Genomic DNA, 17,708 nt, shown 5'->3' with positions numbered 1-17,708 from the left:
GATTTACAGAGGATGAGGAAGCCTGTGCTGTGTCTGTCATAAATCAGAAGGGATAAGACTTGTCCTTTTGGGCCATCAAAGCTTCTACTTGTTAATTTGGCTCTGGGAAGTGAGAAAAAAATCCGCGATGCTGACAAACACAGTGACTAATTATTTAAGTAATTTGACTCAAAAACTGCACTCTTGTATCTTCAGAGAATAAAGGAGAAAGTTGTGGTGTTGCTTCAACTGATTCTTTTTCATCATCTCCAGCAGTTGATGTAGTTCTCGATAGCATTTGTTTCTGCCTCTTCATGCAGTGCAAAAAAATTGATAATAATCTAGTACTGCTGAGCATTGTAGCTGATGACATTTGAAACTCCAGACATGGTGATGAATTGCACTATGATATATTAATGTTATTTTGATCCCCTCTTTTTTAGAATTACATTGATCCAATTAGGTTAAGTAGCTTGCCATCTAAATTAATTTACTTTCCTCTATTAATCTCCTTTACTGGGGGTCAAAAACTAGAAATGTAAATCAATATATTACATTGCATATCTTTTTGGAGGAGGTAATTAAATTACCTAATAGATACATATGTTGCATTCATTATTTAGTGTGTTAAACAGTATTGCCATAATTGGAAAGTGAAGTGGTGTGCACTCCATTGTGGAATTTGAGTGCTTGTTAGGCTTAGTTTTCATAACCTTTAAAAATAAAATGCTTTTAGATGATGTGCTGTCCCTGGATACTAATGCTGCGTGCTTATACAGCTAGACAGCTTTTAAGATATTAGACATTTTGAAAGTGGGGATAACAGCTTCTTTCTCTGCCAGAAATTGTTGGACTCCCTGGTGACGTGTCTTGTAGAGGTCCCCAGCCTCGACAGTGTGCAGAAAACCATTCCTCTGCCTTGCTCTCAAACTAGCACTAGTGCCATACGTGGCAGGAAAACCGATGTCTCGTTGATGATGTCTTAGTTACTAAACTGAAGGAGTGTTAATGCAGACTCCTGAAAAATTCTCTAATTTTCTTAAAAAGGTCCTTCAGTGGTACATGAAATTTCCATGATTTGGAATTCTACTTTGGCTTTTACATTGGGGCATACTTTTTATTTTATTAGATTAGTTCAATAGTGGGATTCCATCATCTCAGTGCTCTTGCCATTCTCTTCCTCCTGACACTGTGAATTCTTATATTCATCTGGTATTTTCATCAGGGTAGATAGCAAACTTTCATCCTGATAGGGAGGCTGGTGACAGCTACACCAGGTCTTAGTTTACCTGGAAAATTTATTTCCTCACTTTAGTAAATAAAACTGTCCATGAAAGACTCAAATGAAAATGAAGTATTGACGTTAGGGAATGAGATCCCGTGGTTGGAAATCAAACATTGACAGTCAAGCTAGATACAAAGTGCAGTGTTTTTCCATTGAGCATAATTAATTGTTGAAAACTTCCCAGGTTTGTGATAGCTTCTTCGTCACGGGAGATCTAGACAAAGGCTCTACGCAGTGAGAAAATGGATCTGGTCCCATCACAGTCATTGTATCAGAAGATTAATTCAAGTCAAATGACTTACGTCATGCGGCAGGTCAGATTGCTGACCACAGCGCTCCCTTCTGGTACTAAAACCTGTGAATCTCTGAAGTATTTTCTAAATCTGTGCCTGAGGGTAGAATGAACAGAAGCAGAAAGGTCACCTCTGTCATCACTGCTGTCAAACACTTTGGCAATAGCAGAGCACAAAGCGAGTATATTGCTCAATCACTTTGCCCTTATGCTGCATCTGTTACCCTATCCCTTGCCTGTATATTGTCCCATTAAATAAAAATTACTTTGGGATCCTGGATGAAATCCTATTTCCAAAAAGTACACAGCAGGACTCCGGTGGCTTCAACAGCGATGGGATCTTACCTTTTGCCTTTACAAGAGTAATTAATGCTTGCTAAGTGCAGAACTTAGCAGTGTTGTTATATAAATAATAATGATAATTAAGGAAGCAGCTGCTCTTTGTGATAATGAGAAGGAAACATAGACACAGCACACTTAGTTTCAGGCAGACCTTCCAGAGGCTGCAGGTACAAGAAGTGAGATAGACGTTGGTGTCAAGTGCCATCTGAGACACTATAGTGAGGTTTGAGGTGTCCCTATGGAGCTGGTTGGTGAAAGGTATAGACTATCTAAATCAACAGTAGATGTTTGGTTGGGCAACCAAATCCTGCTCTAGGTGTGGTGGTTGGCTGAGATCCAGAGCAGTTCATGTACAACCCACCAAACACTGCAGTGTTTTAACATTCAGTATCTATTAATATGCTAATATTTCCCACAAGCTGAAAAATGTAAAGTGAGAATCTGTGCTTGAATACTCATTATGTTGGGGCTTTGCTATCTTCATCTTTTTACAATGCCATTTCCTTATTTTTTTTATTTTCTTTTTTATTCTTGTTTCATTCAGCATTTTTTTCCTCCTGCTTTAAGATAGAGGCTTTTAAAGATGCATTTTCCCTCTAATAAGTGTTTGTACAGTTCCTAGCACAACCAGATCCTGATCATGACTGAGCCATTGGATATTAATATGATGCAAATAAATCAGTAATGAAAATTAAATGTTTGTTCATGTTCTAGGTTTAATATTTATACAAAGTGCAAGAAATGTGTACTGAGACTATGTACTAGTTCACGCTAGTATGTATGCAAGAGTGCAGGTTTAAATAAAAGAAAGGGCCTGGTTTGTTTAAGGAGAAATGCTCCTTTGAACTAAAACAGAATATTGGGAAATGCCATGCCAGAGATTTTCAATAGTCTAAACTCACCAGTTTTTGGAAGATGATGGTGGCATTTGTCTTTGGTTTCTTCTATATTGTCCTTTCACAATTCACTAGAGCGTTTCTCAAAACTCAAGTACATTTGTATTGAGGCACGTAGCTTAACACCTATATTGGGAGTAAATGTGAATACTTATTTTTCCTTCTGACCTTGTTAGAAATGCTCTTTGGATAAGTTGAAAAACAGATCAATAGCAAGACTTTTTTTTTTTTTTTTTTTTTAAAAAAAAGGCAGATACTGCTTTCCCTATTCCATGAGTTTACTGTAAAAATAAAAGTTTTAATACTTGTCATTTCATGTGCCTCTCTGGAGATTTCTGGAAAATGGTAATTGCAAGTCAGGTTTTTTTTATGTCGTTGCTAAAGGCAGGAGGAGAAGTGTGGAGTGAATGTGAACAAAATGTCTCATCACAGACATGGTCTTTCATTGTCTGCTGATGGATCATTTCAAGTTGTTACATTTCCATTTGTGAATATCCTTTTCAGATGATCAGAATAAATCCACTACTCTGGAACTTCTGTAATGTTCTTGTAGTGGTTTTTCCTTGAGTGTCAATGGAAGAAGTTTGTTTAGTTTACCAAGACCTAAACTAGTCTTTAGGTGTTCACTTGCTGATGAATACAACACATTATTTAGTAAAATAAATAAAAGAGGGAAAAGATTTTCCTTTTTCAAAAACCATCATTACTTAACAATACTCCAAATGTCTAGATTTCAGATTTATTGTAAAATTTGTTGAAAATTACATGGAATGCATTGGCATTCGGTCCTCATTTGGATGAGAGAGCAGTCTGGAAACTTGTAGTTTTTTTCACAATTAACGAAGGAAGTGTTCATGTACTGCAGCTTCAGTATTTAGAGTTGTATTTTTCCTTATTTCGCACACAGCCCCGGTAGTCATTGTATCGTTAACGCTTGGCTTTGATCACTATCTCAAACAGAACCACTAAAGGACAAAGTCAAGGTGATGTGGCCTTCATATGACGTGCGCTCTATTTTTTTTTTTTCAGGGGCCTATTAGCCAGCAGCTTCACAGAAACACATTATTTGAAAGACGGCACTGATGTGGTTCTCGCACGCAATTACACGGTAAGGTTGGCGTTTCGTGGGTAGATGATGCTTCATCGTTAAAACCCAAAGTGCTCTCTGCCGGGATCTGAGCCACGGGATGAAACAGATAGATGTGTGATCTTTTTTTATTGTTGCCTTCAGTACCTTTTTGGCTGCTGTGATCCTACACGTGAATTTTTAGAGAGAATCTTTAAAGGCAAGCTGTGGGGTTTGAACTAGGTGACTTTTAAAATCTGTAAGTTTTATTCAGCTTCTTGGAAATATACCCATTAAAATTTTATAATACATGCAGCCACTGTTGATCAGTTATGGAGGAAAGTCTTGGCTCAGTTAGGGAGAAAGCCTAAATATTTGATCTCCATAGTGCAGAAGCTCAGAACAGAGGCTTGAGTGTCTTTCTGTGTTGGGGAAGCCATGGCTGGGGTTTGGGACAGGGGATTGATTGGTTGGGTTTATTTTTCAAAACAGACTATAAGACTGTTATAGCCACACTTTATATATGCATATATGTATAGGCATAGTTTATATATGTGTGTATATATATATATATGCATGTATGTGTGTGTATATTTATGTGTGTGTGTGTATATATATATATATATATATAAAAAAATATGTCTAATATGGTCCTCATTAAAATCAGTAGTTAAAAACTGCTTTTTAAAAATAAAAATTACATTAAGGCAGTAATGTTTTTGTCCTCTGACAATATGAACTCCTTCATTAGAAACAATGCAGCAAACGATTTTAATTACAAAGTTTGTCTTTTATCTGCCTAAGTCCTATCAAGTATTTGTCATGTTGCGTTACTTATTTCTTGATGCTGTCAGAAGAGGCATCGTGCTTTGTGTTTTTATCCATAATGGGCTTTGCTGGTATCAGTGAAAGGCGTTATTGCTATGCATAACATGTTACTTCTGAAAAAGCATCTTCATTATAGCCCCAGACCTCCCAAGTACAGGAATCATTTGAAAGCTTTCAGTGTTTTCTTTTATGCCGGATGCTCGTATCTTCTTCAAAATCAGCTTCGTGGAAAATAGTCATTTTTTTTTAGAAACAAGAAGGCTCTATAGACTTCTAAAGGAAGGAAAAGGAAAGGATTGAAGCACACAAGTCTTTGACAGATTTACCTACATTAACATGAATAAGCGTACAGCTAAAGACAGCTAGGCTTTCTGGTATTAAAAAAAAAATACCTGTTTTCATAATGGCAGTAGGTCATGATTAATGCTGACAGTACCTTTTGCTGCCTAAAATTTTTGGTTTTGAGAGATCAGCAAGTTCATTTTTTTATTAAATGCTGCAATATGGTTTAAAAAAGATAACTCTGTTTTTTTTATTTTTATATCTCTTCTTCACTGAGGACGTCAATGTAGTTGAAACTAGATCCAATTTCCCATTGAAAAGTTGCTTAGTCAAATTTTGCTTGGAGGTCAGACCAAGTCAGGTTTGTGGAGCTGGCATGTGGGGAGTTTCTCTAGCACACGAGTCAATGTCCAGGTTAATTTTTTTGGTTTATAGCACTTGAAAAAATGGCAGTTATCAAAAGCTGGTATTTATTAAATGATCTCAAGTAAGGGTAGGGTACTGTTTTAAGTATGAAAAATCAGCCATGGTTAATTATTTATTTTTAGAGGGTCATCCATTTTATATACTAGTTTACAGGAATAAAAAGATTTGAGAGGAGAAAAAAAAAAAAAATCCTGCAGTTCAGTGGAGTTACTGAGGTAGAAATCAATTTTCTACCAGTCCAATTGCAGGCCATGGTCTGATAAGTTTACATTTTCGGTATTAAACTTTGGCATCATACAGCACGTGGATCTGAGAGAAGTTGTGAAATGGGCCACAACAAGGAGCTCAAAGTTAATAAAAAGACAAGTTGTGTGTGGAGAGGGAAAGAAATTAGGACCTTTGCCAGAATTGATTCTTTGCTAAAGCCAGCTGAACGGTAGCAGCAACCTGAGTGGGGTGAGATACCAGCTCCTCCTCCTCGTTTCACTGGGGACTGTGCTTAGCACTGGTGATGTTCAACCCCAAAGACTGACTTAAGAACCCTGAACTGCACCTTTGCCTTATACTTACTTTAAGTAACAAGAATAAACCTACTTTATTTTTGGTTTTGGAGTCTTTCAGGGTCATTGTATGAAAGTTAGTACTGAGGTGAGGGGTGTTGTTTTTCCTTCTGTCTTATCAACTGGATGCATGTAACGGATAATATTAAATAAAATAAAATAATACTCTAATGCTGAAGACTTTGACATCTATAACAATTGTGACCGAAGCAATCAACCCCAAAAAATTCAGTCTATGACTTCCTCTCTTTTATTGTGGTTTTATCCTTGCTAATATGTTACTGACTGTCTATGAGTACTGATGATAAAAATACCCAAGAGTCAAATACTATTACCCTGTTTCTGTCATTTCTGTCACTGAGAAAACCTATTGAGATTTGTATTTCGAAAGTCTGATGCTGCTGTTCTGTGTTCAGTCGCTCATGTTGGAAATACAAATGCTCTAAACAAATATTTTTCATGGTATAACCTTATTTGCAGAAAATTCATATCTGAATTATTCCATCTTGCCCAGCATTTTCATGGCTATCGCTTTCTTTAACAAAATCAAGGCGGTCTTTAGAATTCTGAGATGTGAGGCTTTATAAATGAAAACCATGCCCCAAAACTGAAAAGGTTAATTAATGCAGCTAGATGGATGTGAATGAACCAAGTAATAAAAAGGCACAGTGAGATGACAGGTTGAAGCATGAGTGATAACTTTCCTTTGCACTAATAAGATAGGAACCTTTTACAACAGTGCTTTCAGTTTCCAGGTGGCATTCAAAGGAGCCAGGAGAAAAGAAATGCTGGACGTGACACAATCATTGCTTTCCAGCCAGTCACATAATTGGGAATGTAATATAACCTTTAGTCAACAATAAAATTAACCTTGATTCCAGACAGATATGTGTATGAGCTGAGAAAGTATCTCTGCTGTGGGTGCCTTCTGCAAGCAGTGGATTATTAAGGAAATACAATAACCCAGCCGCAAAATGAAATTGGATTGTTGCCTCTCAAAATAGAAGACCCTCTTATTCTTGATTATTCTTAATAGCATGCAGCCACTCGGTTGGGTAATTTAATAAAAGGTTTCCTTTCCAACCTGTTTCTCTTCCCCTTCATTTGCTCTGTGATTTTTTTTTTCCAACTATAGGGTTGGAATTGACTTTTTTTATACTTCCCTTTATACACAGCTAAAGGACATACATAGCTTTATGTCCTATAGCCATACACAGATGTAAATGACCTTAAATAAAAATATGTGTCTATAGAAAGTAGTAAAATGTGTCAGCTGATTTGTTCATCTGATTAATTTTATAAAATATTCCGTATTGTAACTTTAAATAAAATAACCCAGAAAAAGGTGGTCAGTCATGCAATTTAAACAACATTGACCCTCTTTTAAAAAAAGACAACACAAAACAAAACAAACAAAAAAACCCCCACTCCTACACTTTGGGGTTTAAAAAACCACCAAGATTCCCATTTAGGAACCATTTGGACTGTTAAGGATGGTGAATATTTAGTGGGGCAGGAAAGGTCCTGTGGATGTGGTCCTGAATGCTGTAGCCTGAAACTGATAATCTCTTGAAAATAAAGAGGGTGGAAACCCATGAGGAAACTAGAGAGCAGAGGGTGTTTATGACTATTGACATGTTTTCTCTTTTCTACAATCAGGGTCACTGCTATTACCATGGCAATGTGCGAGGGGACCCCGACTCCTCGGTCAGTCTCAGCGCCTGCTCTGGACTCAGGTGAGCCAATATTTCAATAATACTTGAGCTCCTTAAGGAACCATCCTAGTACCCGTTGAGTTTTTGGGTTGCCATTTAATGAATGTGTCAATATCCATTTTTCAAATGTTGATACAATCTCTGTAAATTTTTTTTTTTCCATCTAAAGAGATAAAAAGAAGTAGATCATGCAATTTGTGGTGTTTCCATTACATCCCTTCTCTCTTGCTGCCCATCCTTGTCTATACCCTTTTGCAGCAGTGTGGTGCTTGGCACATTTTTGGGCTGGCAAGTGCCTGGTGACCCTCCACTCTTCCTTATCCTCAAAGCTGTTTCACCAGTGATGCCAGGACTGCTTTGCAGCTGTGAACTCATGCACTGTACAGCAGCCTCATCATTAGGAGGGTTTGCTTTATAAACGTGGCAGTGGAGCTCAATAAATTGCGTTCGTGGCGGGTACGATGCTCAGCGTTAGGATTTGAGCTACTTGTTAACAGAAGAGTAGCAGATCTACATTGCTGAAAACCAAACCTCTTCTGGGTTTGAGAAAGGAACAGGCTGACAACATTTTAAATACACAATGGACACAGTTCAGGAAACAATTATCTTCCTTACTTGGACAATCAGAGACTGGTATTTACTCACAGAGCTGTTCCAAATCACAGTAATTAACTGTAAATTGGCTCTAGTGTTCTCCCTGGAAAACCCAGTTTTCCTGTCACATTTCCAGCTGTCTCAACCTTTTCTGGGTTTGTTTAATTTATCTACAAACAGCATGAGTAGCTGGAGTTATTTTGCCCTTGATTTTGCATTTTGTGCAATAGTGGTGTTCTCAAAGCTTTTAGAAGGGAGCTCTGGGATAGACAGCAGCAAAGAGAGCTTGTTACCAGGACCCCTCTCCCTGTCCCAGGGACCCGTTTGCTGTAGGGGATGGGGTTCCTGTGGCTCATTCTACATGTAGAGATGTTTTATGGGTGCTTCAGTATGTATCTGGCATCTGCCACAAGTTTACTCTAGTTAACCCCTTGCATGGACCATGGTAGTCTGTGTTCAGCAGTTGTTCTCACAGTCTGTAGAAATATAAAGCAATATTTTCATTAAAGGGGTTGTATTCCTGCAAGGTCCACAGGGAAAGTTTGCACTCTGTGGGACAGGGTCTGCACTGATGTCCTTTTTGTTTATCAGAGCTACCAAATAAATTAAGAACTCTCAAGAGAAATTACTCTTTTCCACATTAAATGAATTTTCTTTCTTCTCTAATGTGCTCTTTTTATGGTTGTTGAGCTCACAGAGTTGTATCCCAGTTTTTAGGTAGTCAGGTATGCCAAGGTGACATATGCTGGTAGTGACATTTTTCTCTCATCTGGCACTATCGCAGATAAATCCCCAAAGTGCAAGCTGACAATATTAGGCTCCTTTCCCATAGGAAAAGTGTAGCAGCATCATTTTCAGTACAACTTTTCATAAGTTTCCCTGCCAATGCATGTTTTGCTCTAGCAGGAGAACAACTGGGGACATATCTCAGTATCCGTGTTCATTTAGCTGCTGTATTCGCTGCTGAGGTTGGTTAAGAGAGTGTCCACGAGCAAGGACAGTTTGTGATAAGGGTGCCTGTTGACTTACTCCACAAAACTCATTTCACAACCTGATAGGTAATAGTAATAACTTCCAGTCACTACCTGTGCTTGATCTGAGCCAGCGATGTCTATTTGGAAGGCTTTATAATGCACTGTCAGCTCCTTGAACCATCCAGGCCTTCTCACTAAAACTGGGTAGGAATAAAAGGCCAGGTGGTATGAAATCTCAGGTAGGTTCACTGAGGTCCTGAGGGCACTAAGCATCTTCCAGAATCAGGCCCATGGGTCACTGTATACCTCTACCATCAAAACCTTAGTGTGGCAATGCCCCTTGAGAATTTGGGTGGAAAGATCTAGTTGAAGGTGTCTCTGCTCATTGCAGGGGGGGTGGACTAGATGACCTTTAAAGGTCACTTCCAACCCAAACCATTCTGTGATTTACTGCACATGATCCAGTCTGAAATAATAAAAGGAGAAATAGGACAGTTCAAAACTACTTCATGCCTTACTTTACTTGTAACTTTACTGGTATTACAGCCTGAAAGAATAGATATGGATGGGATGGGATGGGATGGGATGGGATGGGATGGTGTACTTGCCCACCAACTTTCTGGAGTAGGGATTCTTGTTTTTCTATGGCATGGTAAAGACTGCAAACTGCAGGGGTAAAGACATAAGACATGGTGTGGCCATGGAGCCCCAGGTGAGAACAGTCCCCAGGACAGCAGTATCACTTGCAGCAACCGGTAGAAGGAAAGACTGGTCTCATTCTCAGTCTGTTCCTGGCTTTGTGACAATTTCTAAGTGAATTGGACAAATCTCTCCGTCTCCATTTCTCCATCTGTGAAATTCATTTAGTGATTCTTACCTACCTCACACGGCTGTTGCGTGGGGCTAAAGTTTAAGTGCCTGAAAAACATCTAATGAAAGGAAATGCAAGCTGTTAGCTCACTGAAATCTCAGAGCACTAATATCCTCCCAGTCCTACTAGACAGACTCCTTGGGCATTGTTCCAGGTGTAGCTAGGTAGGGACTCTGTCTTTTCCCCCAGATTAGGAGAGTTCATTAAAAGACACGAAACTAGTCATAAAGAATAGGTTCTACATTTTAGCACGCTCTGAAGCCTGTCTGCTCAGCGGTAGTCAAAGAAGCAAAAAGGATCATAGGAATTACTGAGACAGAAATAGAGGATAGAACAAAAACCCTCATTACCACTTTATAAATCCATAGTGCACTCACATCTTGAATTCTGCATGCAGTTCTTGTTTTCCCCTCCCCATCACCATCTCAGAAAGCAAAGCGTTATATCCAGAAAAGGTACAGAGAAGGGCAAAAATTATGATCAAAGGTATGGAACAGCTTTTATCCAAGGAGAGAAAATAGACTAGGATTTGTCACTTTTGAAAGGAGATGACGGAGAAAAGGGGTATGATGAAACAACGTTGAATGTCATGCTGAAGAAGGGACAATGACTAAATATTTTTCATAACCCCAAAAGTAGGAGACACCAAGTGAAACTTTAGAGCAAAGGAAAGTACTTTTTTATTCACCAAATAATGAAGCTGTGGAGCTCTCTGTCACAGGTGGGTGTCAATGTGAAAAATATCAATAGATTCTAAAAGATTAGACCATTTGGGCACGGAAGCTGGGGGAGCCTCTCCAGAACTGTCAAACCCAAAGATGACCCTGACACTCATGCTGTCAGAGCTGGGGTTATCAACTGGGGTGTGCTTGGTAATGTTCTGCTCTCATTCCCCTAAGTATCAGCTGTTGGCCAGGGCCAGAGACAAGGTGCTGAGCTGAAGCAACCTTGCTCTGACCTACTGCAACCATCAAGTTCTAACTTACGGTGCAGCCACATGGTTGAGCATTTGAGATGTGTTATTAGTTTTTAAATATGACATAATTACTCTATGATGAACTACAGGAAGAATCAAGTGTGAAATCTGCAAACTAAGACAGGTTTGAGTAGTTTATATTTTTTCAGGCAGATAGAGGGGTGAGATATAAAGAGAAGTGAGAAGTAGACTCGGCTCTGTATAAGAGACACTATTCCAGCTATTTTACACCTACTCAGACATAACATTTGAGTGCCTTGCTTCACGTAGGATTACAATGGCATAAATAGTTGGATTGACACTGATAGCTGCCTAAAATGCAGGTTAGAGAAGAATATAATCATGCCATAATCTATATCCTGCTGGCTCCTCCAGAGGAGGAAGAGCTGAATGGTGGAGAGGAGACAATAAATGCTGAGTGCATGAAAAGGGAACAATGGGTAATCAGGATTTCTGATGCTTCCATCTGGGTAAGAAAGCCAATTAGACTGTCAGAGCATGTGAGAAGGTGAAGGTACGACAAAGTTAAGTTGTTTCCTTCCTGTCCTTAGGAAATACCCATCTGTTTATCTAGCTCGGAGGCTCTTCAAGTTTTTAGCAAATAATTTTGGCCTGTAGCCACCATACACACCCATGTATGACAAATTTGTATAGGCTTGAATGATTTTCCCTTATTACTTTCTCTGCAAGTGCAGAACGTAGCAAATGCACACAAAAATGCAACTGAAGAAGAGCACAATCTCCATGGTCCAGGGTCTGGCAGAGGACACCAGCACAGCTACAAAGGCATCTGCGGTGACCTCTCTGGTGGGGGAAGCCTGAGAGGTGCTCTCAGAAATGGCTTGGTAGGTTAAGGATACAAATCTCCCAAGAAACCTTTTTCTTGCTGAAACACCAGAATGCTCTTGAAATCTTAAAAATCCCTCAGAGATACCCAATTGCTAGATAATAAGCTTAAAAATTTTCAGTCATTGTCCATCAGTGACTGAAAAATGCTGTGTCCACAGTGATAGCGATGGGGATAAGGCCCCAGAACTGGACAGACGGGCATTTTTAATGGGATTACATAGTTATACTACATGAGGCTCGGATACCAGAGCCATCAGTCTTTCAGATGTTCTGGCTGAACTCACCGTGTCCCAGACACAGTCAACTGCAGAGGGGATTTCAGTATGACACTCCAGACATCAACTATTTAAAAAATAAATGGAAGTAGGAAACCAGTGAGAAAAAAAATATAAATTCCTTACGACTCCTCAAGCATGATTTCCCACTGAAGGGGAGATTTCATCCAGAAAAAGAAGGTAAGAGAAAATCCCAGTTGAGAAAAGCACTGGTTTGGATGTGTGCTTTTTCTCCATACTTTCTGAAGAGCTTTTAGTTCATATAAACCTCTTGTGTGGTTTGTAAGTTATCTGACCGTGAAACTACTGGAGGTTTTTTGAGCTTAACATTAGAAAGCTTGCAGCTTCTGGGGTTTTATATCTTCTGTTCGAATGCTAAACAGCTCCTGGATCCCAATCACCCCTGTGATCTGAGATGAACCTTATCTTCCTTCTTTGACAATTGTGTGCATGCTGTCCCTGGGTGCACAGTAATGCCCCAAGCATCACTGCTACTACTGGGACAAGTGTGATGGATGATCTGTACTGGCTGAGCCTGCCCCTTCTCCATCAAGTCTGTGTCTGACAGCACTTAATTTAAAAAAAAAAAAAAATACATTTTGTGACTTGAAAAAGCATCCTATGAGCCTTCATGTGATGTGCGAGTTTGAATCAAACCTTCTTTTATTGTTACGCCGTTTGCTGCCGGGTGCTATAAAATGTGCTCACTAAATTGGCACCGATGCCAACATCTCTTTCCTTCTTCATTTTTCCTTGCTTTCCTCCGTCTGTCTTGTCACCCTCCCAGTTGAACTCACATGTGACACTTTCTGTTGATAACACAATTATTTTATTTTTTCTTGCAACCTAAATACTGGACGTGAAACTGCATTATCACATTTAATTCAAGTAACTCCTTGCTTAAATTCCAGACATCAAAGTTGCAAACCAATATGCATTCACTGTGGACAAATCCATCTTGCACTGAGAAAGGATTAAGCGCGTGCTGCAGCAGCCTCTGGGTATGACTACCTTTTAGACACTGTGCTATAGAATATATTTTCAGGTTAATGAAAGGCATTGGCTGGAATAAAACATATTTGACTAATGATGTGTCTGTGTGAGAACGCCTCTACCACTACTGCAATATGTAAAACCAGTAATGCTGCTGCTTTAACCTCCCTTTGAGACTCTGCCCTTTGTTGATTTGGGTCAGACTTGTTATTTTAATGGAATCCTGATGTGCTGTATAGTAGGATAATGGTATTACTTAGGTCTTGTGTGATGCTCTTCATCAACAAGAATTATTGTGTGTGGTTACTAAAATTCATCCCAATTTTGAGGTGGGAAACTGATGCAGAAAGAGGTGTATTGCCTGTCCAAGGCTGCCCAGGGAGCAGTGGTGGAGACAGGACTGCTTCTAGTTTAGGAGTCCAGCTCCCATTCTCTGTATATCCCAATCCTTCAGAGTTAAGAATGACCAGACCATTTCAAAAATATCTAAAGATCACCTAGCCCATTAGAAAAACAGTCCACAGATCATCTTGTTCTTTTATCCCAATAGTATTAATCTGCAATTAATGAAAACAGACTATAAGTGAAGTTTTCATTCACTACTTCATTTTTCTTCCTCTTTTCTTTGTTTGCCTGCTTACTTTACCTGGGATTTTGTTATAAAAAAATCCTGAGAATGTAAAATTTATAAGAAAAATAAATAAACTTATTATTATTATTACCTTCTGATATCGCACTACAGTGGGTAACTGCTCCATCCTGAGCATCATGAGAACAGCACTCCAGGCCCACAAGGTTCCAATTCTGTTATTTATTCACCTAAAATTCCCATTCAAATCGTTGGTACAGCTCTGGGATCAGACTCTTTGTTTTTGGAGCTGTAGCATTAATTATGAAATAAAGGTCCTGTAGGTTTTTAGGTGTCACATGAGTATTGTGTCTGTGAGCAGAGAGGGACTGAATGTGAATATGTGGTGTGTAAGCATGACAGCCCTCCGTAGTCTAATTAATTTCTTACAAACTGAAAACATCTACATTCCTCTTCCAGTGGTAATAAAGCTTTTTATTAATATTATTTAGAAATGAGTATAACTTTGAGCTTCATTAAAACCAAATGTTTAATTGCATTCATGGATATCAGATTTATTGATTTACTTAACTTTCCCTGTATAGTACAGCAGAATAATATATCACAGTTTCATAAAATGCTGTCCTAGCCAAGTTTTACTTCAGCATCACAATTTCTCAGACAAGTATGCATTGATGGTTTATGTTGGCAGGGCCTTTGCTTCTGCTGACAAGTTGGAAAAGAGAAATCCCATTTATATTTTGAGATTTCCTAAAGCCTGTTGATTTATAAAATACGACTGGCCTTGCATTAGGCTTTGTTTTGTTTTTTTCTTTTTAAGAGAAAAAAAATATCACATTTGACATTATCGACAATTTAAATAGTGAAATTATTCCATCAAATTGCATTTCCCTAATTGAGAGATTCCTGGCAAGTCTCACAGCAATTAATAATGAATTAATTATTTAAATTATGTTTTAATCTCTTTTTCTTTGGGATGGAGGGAGTTCTTTCATTACAGACCATCTCATAGACACATTCCCTGTGTGTCCATGTCATATAGTAGGCAAATACCAAGGAGTTGTTTGTGTTTAGAGCAGCAGTGTGGATGTGGTTTATTTGGTGCTGACCACCAGACATGAGCAGGGTTCGAACTCTGTTGAGAGGTAGAGTAAAATATTAGCTCAGGATCCAGACCACACTGGAGCTGCTTCCAGTTGGCTTAGAGCCTGTGAACTGATGTCTGGACATACTGTATGATATAGATTTTTTTTTTTTCCTCCTTCTCTGCTACCAGTGATGAAAAGAACAGCCTGATAGGGCTTGAATTGTCTCTTGTCTTTCCTGCCCAGCTCATTTGCAAGATTTTTCTGACTCCTCAGCATCACTGTGATTTGGGACTGAAGAAAACAGAGATATCGTGAATAAGATACCTAGAGACAAAAAAAAAATAAATATATGTAGTTCATATTGAATTTTTCCCAAATATTTATAATCTTGGGAATTCTAGTGGTCTTTTGCCTGGTAGAGGTAATGTTAGAAGTCCCACAGATTTCAGTATAAGAAGTTTATCTTAAAAAAACAACCACTGCTCAAGCACTCAGAGAGTTGCTGAAATCCTTCTGAGGTTCCTTGTATCACTTTTGTTTGGGATCTGTAGTTTAATATACTATTTGTCACATTGCAAAAACATTATGTTATTTAACATTAATGCCTCCTGAAAAAAGGGAAAAGTTGTACTGTTTTGGTCTGGGGGACAGAGGCTGACTCAGGAGTGTGGAGAACCATGTTCAAGAGGAAGACACAGAAATGGTGTAGGAGTTAACAGAGGGTTTGTTGAAACACTTGACAAAAGTGGAAGGAAAAAAGTAGCTATGGATTTATTTTATTTGCATCAAGTTCTTAGTACTGAATGTCTGGTAGGTATTAATCTTACCTAATCTAATCCTGCCACACCAAAACAAAAAAGAAAGAAACCATAGCTTTTGACTGGTTACATTTTTAAGGTGCTGTGCTTGGCGCTGATCATTGGGGGGAAAAAATGCAATTGTAGGAAAAGAAAATTAGTCAAACCCAGAGACCTGGCCAAAATAATTCATATTTGATATTCATTATCTTATTACAGATGGTCACAAGCCAAGTGCTGATATCCTGTAGGCAGGACTCAAAGGATAAGTGTGCATTAAATGAAAAGTATATCTTCCTTTATGCTGAATCTGCAGATTATTTTCTTTTACCATGAGATTGCTTCATACACAAAGGTGGAACTGTTCTTAAAGGCTCATGCTGTCACCTGGGATGGGAGTCTCAGTGGCCGCCCTGGCTCTGGCGTGCTCAGTAGAAAACAAAATTAATCACTCTTGTATCTGATCATTTGTCCATATTCTTTGCAGCTAAAGAAAAAGATGGATAAAGAAATGGTAATTTAGTTATGTTAGACAGTAGCTGGGTATACAAAGGGTGCATTGGAAACCTGGTATTGATGTGACATGTTTTGGCTAGGAACTCTTGACATCAAGACGCTGGCTCTTAAAAAAAAAAGAAGAAAAAAAAAAAAGAAACCACTTTATCCAGTAAGAGGATACTACAAAGTCTCTCCCTTTCTAGTGTAAATAATAAAATTATTTAATTTTTTTATTATTATTCTATTTTTTTAAGGTAATATTGTTATTCTATTTTAAGATATTATTATTATTCTATTTTTTTAAGGTAATATTCTAAGCAGGGAAAAGTTTAATTTTAAAAATAAAACCCTTCATGGTTTTAAGTTAGTTTTGAGTTGTCAGTAAAGGGAGGTGGTCAGGCTGGCCCATTTCAAACAGTCACTAATGAACTTCTGCCTCCATTGCTGGTTCCAGCTGCCTCCCAAATTAAAAGATTAATTGCACAAGGGAAAGACAACAATCCGTATTTGATTACGCTGATTACAGAGTTGCTGATTATTGGAGTAAAGGGAATATGTTGTCCTAGTTTCTTAAATTCTTCAAGGAATAGGGCAGATCTGAAAATAATTTAGAACCGTAGGGTGTAAGGTTACTGAAGTCATGGGGTGACCTGCTGGGAGGTCTCTCATATGTCACACGTGCTGTGATGTATCCGAGCTGTAGCTACAAGGGTTGCTGTGATAAATCAGTCCTGCTCTTCCAACTGTGATCCATCATACACAGCATGTCTGTGCGATGGGTAAATAATATATCTTACCTGATTTGCCAAGAGTACTCGGGAAGCTGCAAGGGAATTATCAGACCCTGATTCTCAGTTCAGGTCAGCAGAGTGGGCTCCTTTCACCAGAGATGCTCCTGCGAATGCTGTTGCACAGCCTTTTTAATATCATGGGTTTACAGTCTTTTTTCTTTTTTTTTGATCTCTTGGACTTGTAACTGTTCTAGCTAACAGTGAAATGGTCATCTGTTGGCTTGGCTGAACTGATGTTAATGATGATTTGTAGCAGTTAGCTTGGAAGGAAAAATTCAGTTAACTGGTCAGGAGGCAAAGGCTTTGAGGTTGTTCATCATATCTTGCTAAGAATCGAATAGCTAGGGCAGCTTTTTCCTAATAATTTTACTTTTTATTTTTAAATCAGTCTTTATGGTGTCATTAACCTGCTTCCAAGTCCTTCCTCTTTTTCCTTTTTTTTTCTTTTTTCTCTTTTTTTTAGCTTTTCTGCAGAATTATATAGAGACACATATCGATCTCACAATAGTTGTAATATCTTACCTTTGTTGCAGTACAGACAGAAATAAAAAGAGCAGACACTTCCTAGACACCAAAAAGACACACTAGTAAAATACAGCCAGCTTTCAGCTGAAAATAATTGCTGTTTAATAGCATATATAGAGAGTGTAGAGCAGTTTAGAGGAGGAATTGAGGAAGAAAACCTTGGCCAATTAAAAGTTGTGTGGAATTCCAGGTGGGTAGATTGTAATTATTGCTGCTG

The 17,708-nt window shown here is 38.5% G+C and overlaps 1 protein-coding gene across 1 annotated transcript in view; it reads left to right on the top strand.

Moving 5' to 3' along the window:
* ADAM12 (ADAM metallopeptidase domain 12) overlaps positions 1-17,708 on the top strand; it is a gene marked incomplete at its 3' end in the record, with an annotated part of 83,437 nt that overhangs the window by 2,875 nt on the left and 62,854 nt on the right. The window contains exons 2-3 of the mRNA XM_010167099.2: positions 3,824-3,902; positions 7,616-7,692. Of these exons, the coding sequence (XP_010165401.2) occupies positions 3,824-3,902; positions 7,616-7,692 (156 nt within the window). The remainder of the gene's footprint in view (positions 1-3,823; positions 3,903-7,615; positions 7,693-17,708) is intronic.

Source organism: Antrostomus carolinensis, unplaced genomic scaffold (assembly GCF_000700745.2).
Source record: "Antrostomus carolinensis isolate BGI_N321 unplaced genomic scaffold, ASM70074v2 scaffold6064, whole genome shotgun sequence".
In the NCBI taxonomy this organism is placed as follows: Eukaryota; Metazoa; Chordata; class Aves; order Caprimulgiformes; family Caprimulgidae; genus Antrostomus; species Antrostomus carolinensis.
This window is presented reverse-complemented; position numbering and strand designations above follow the sequence as displayed.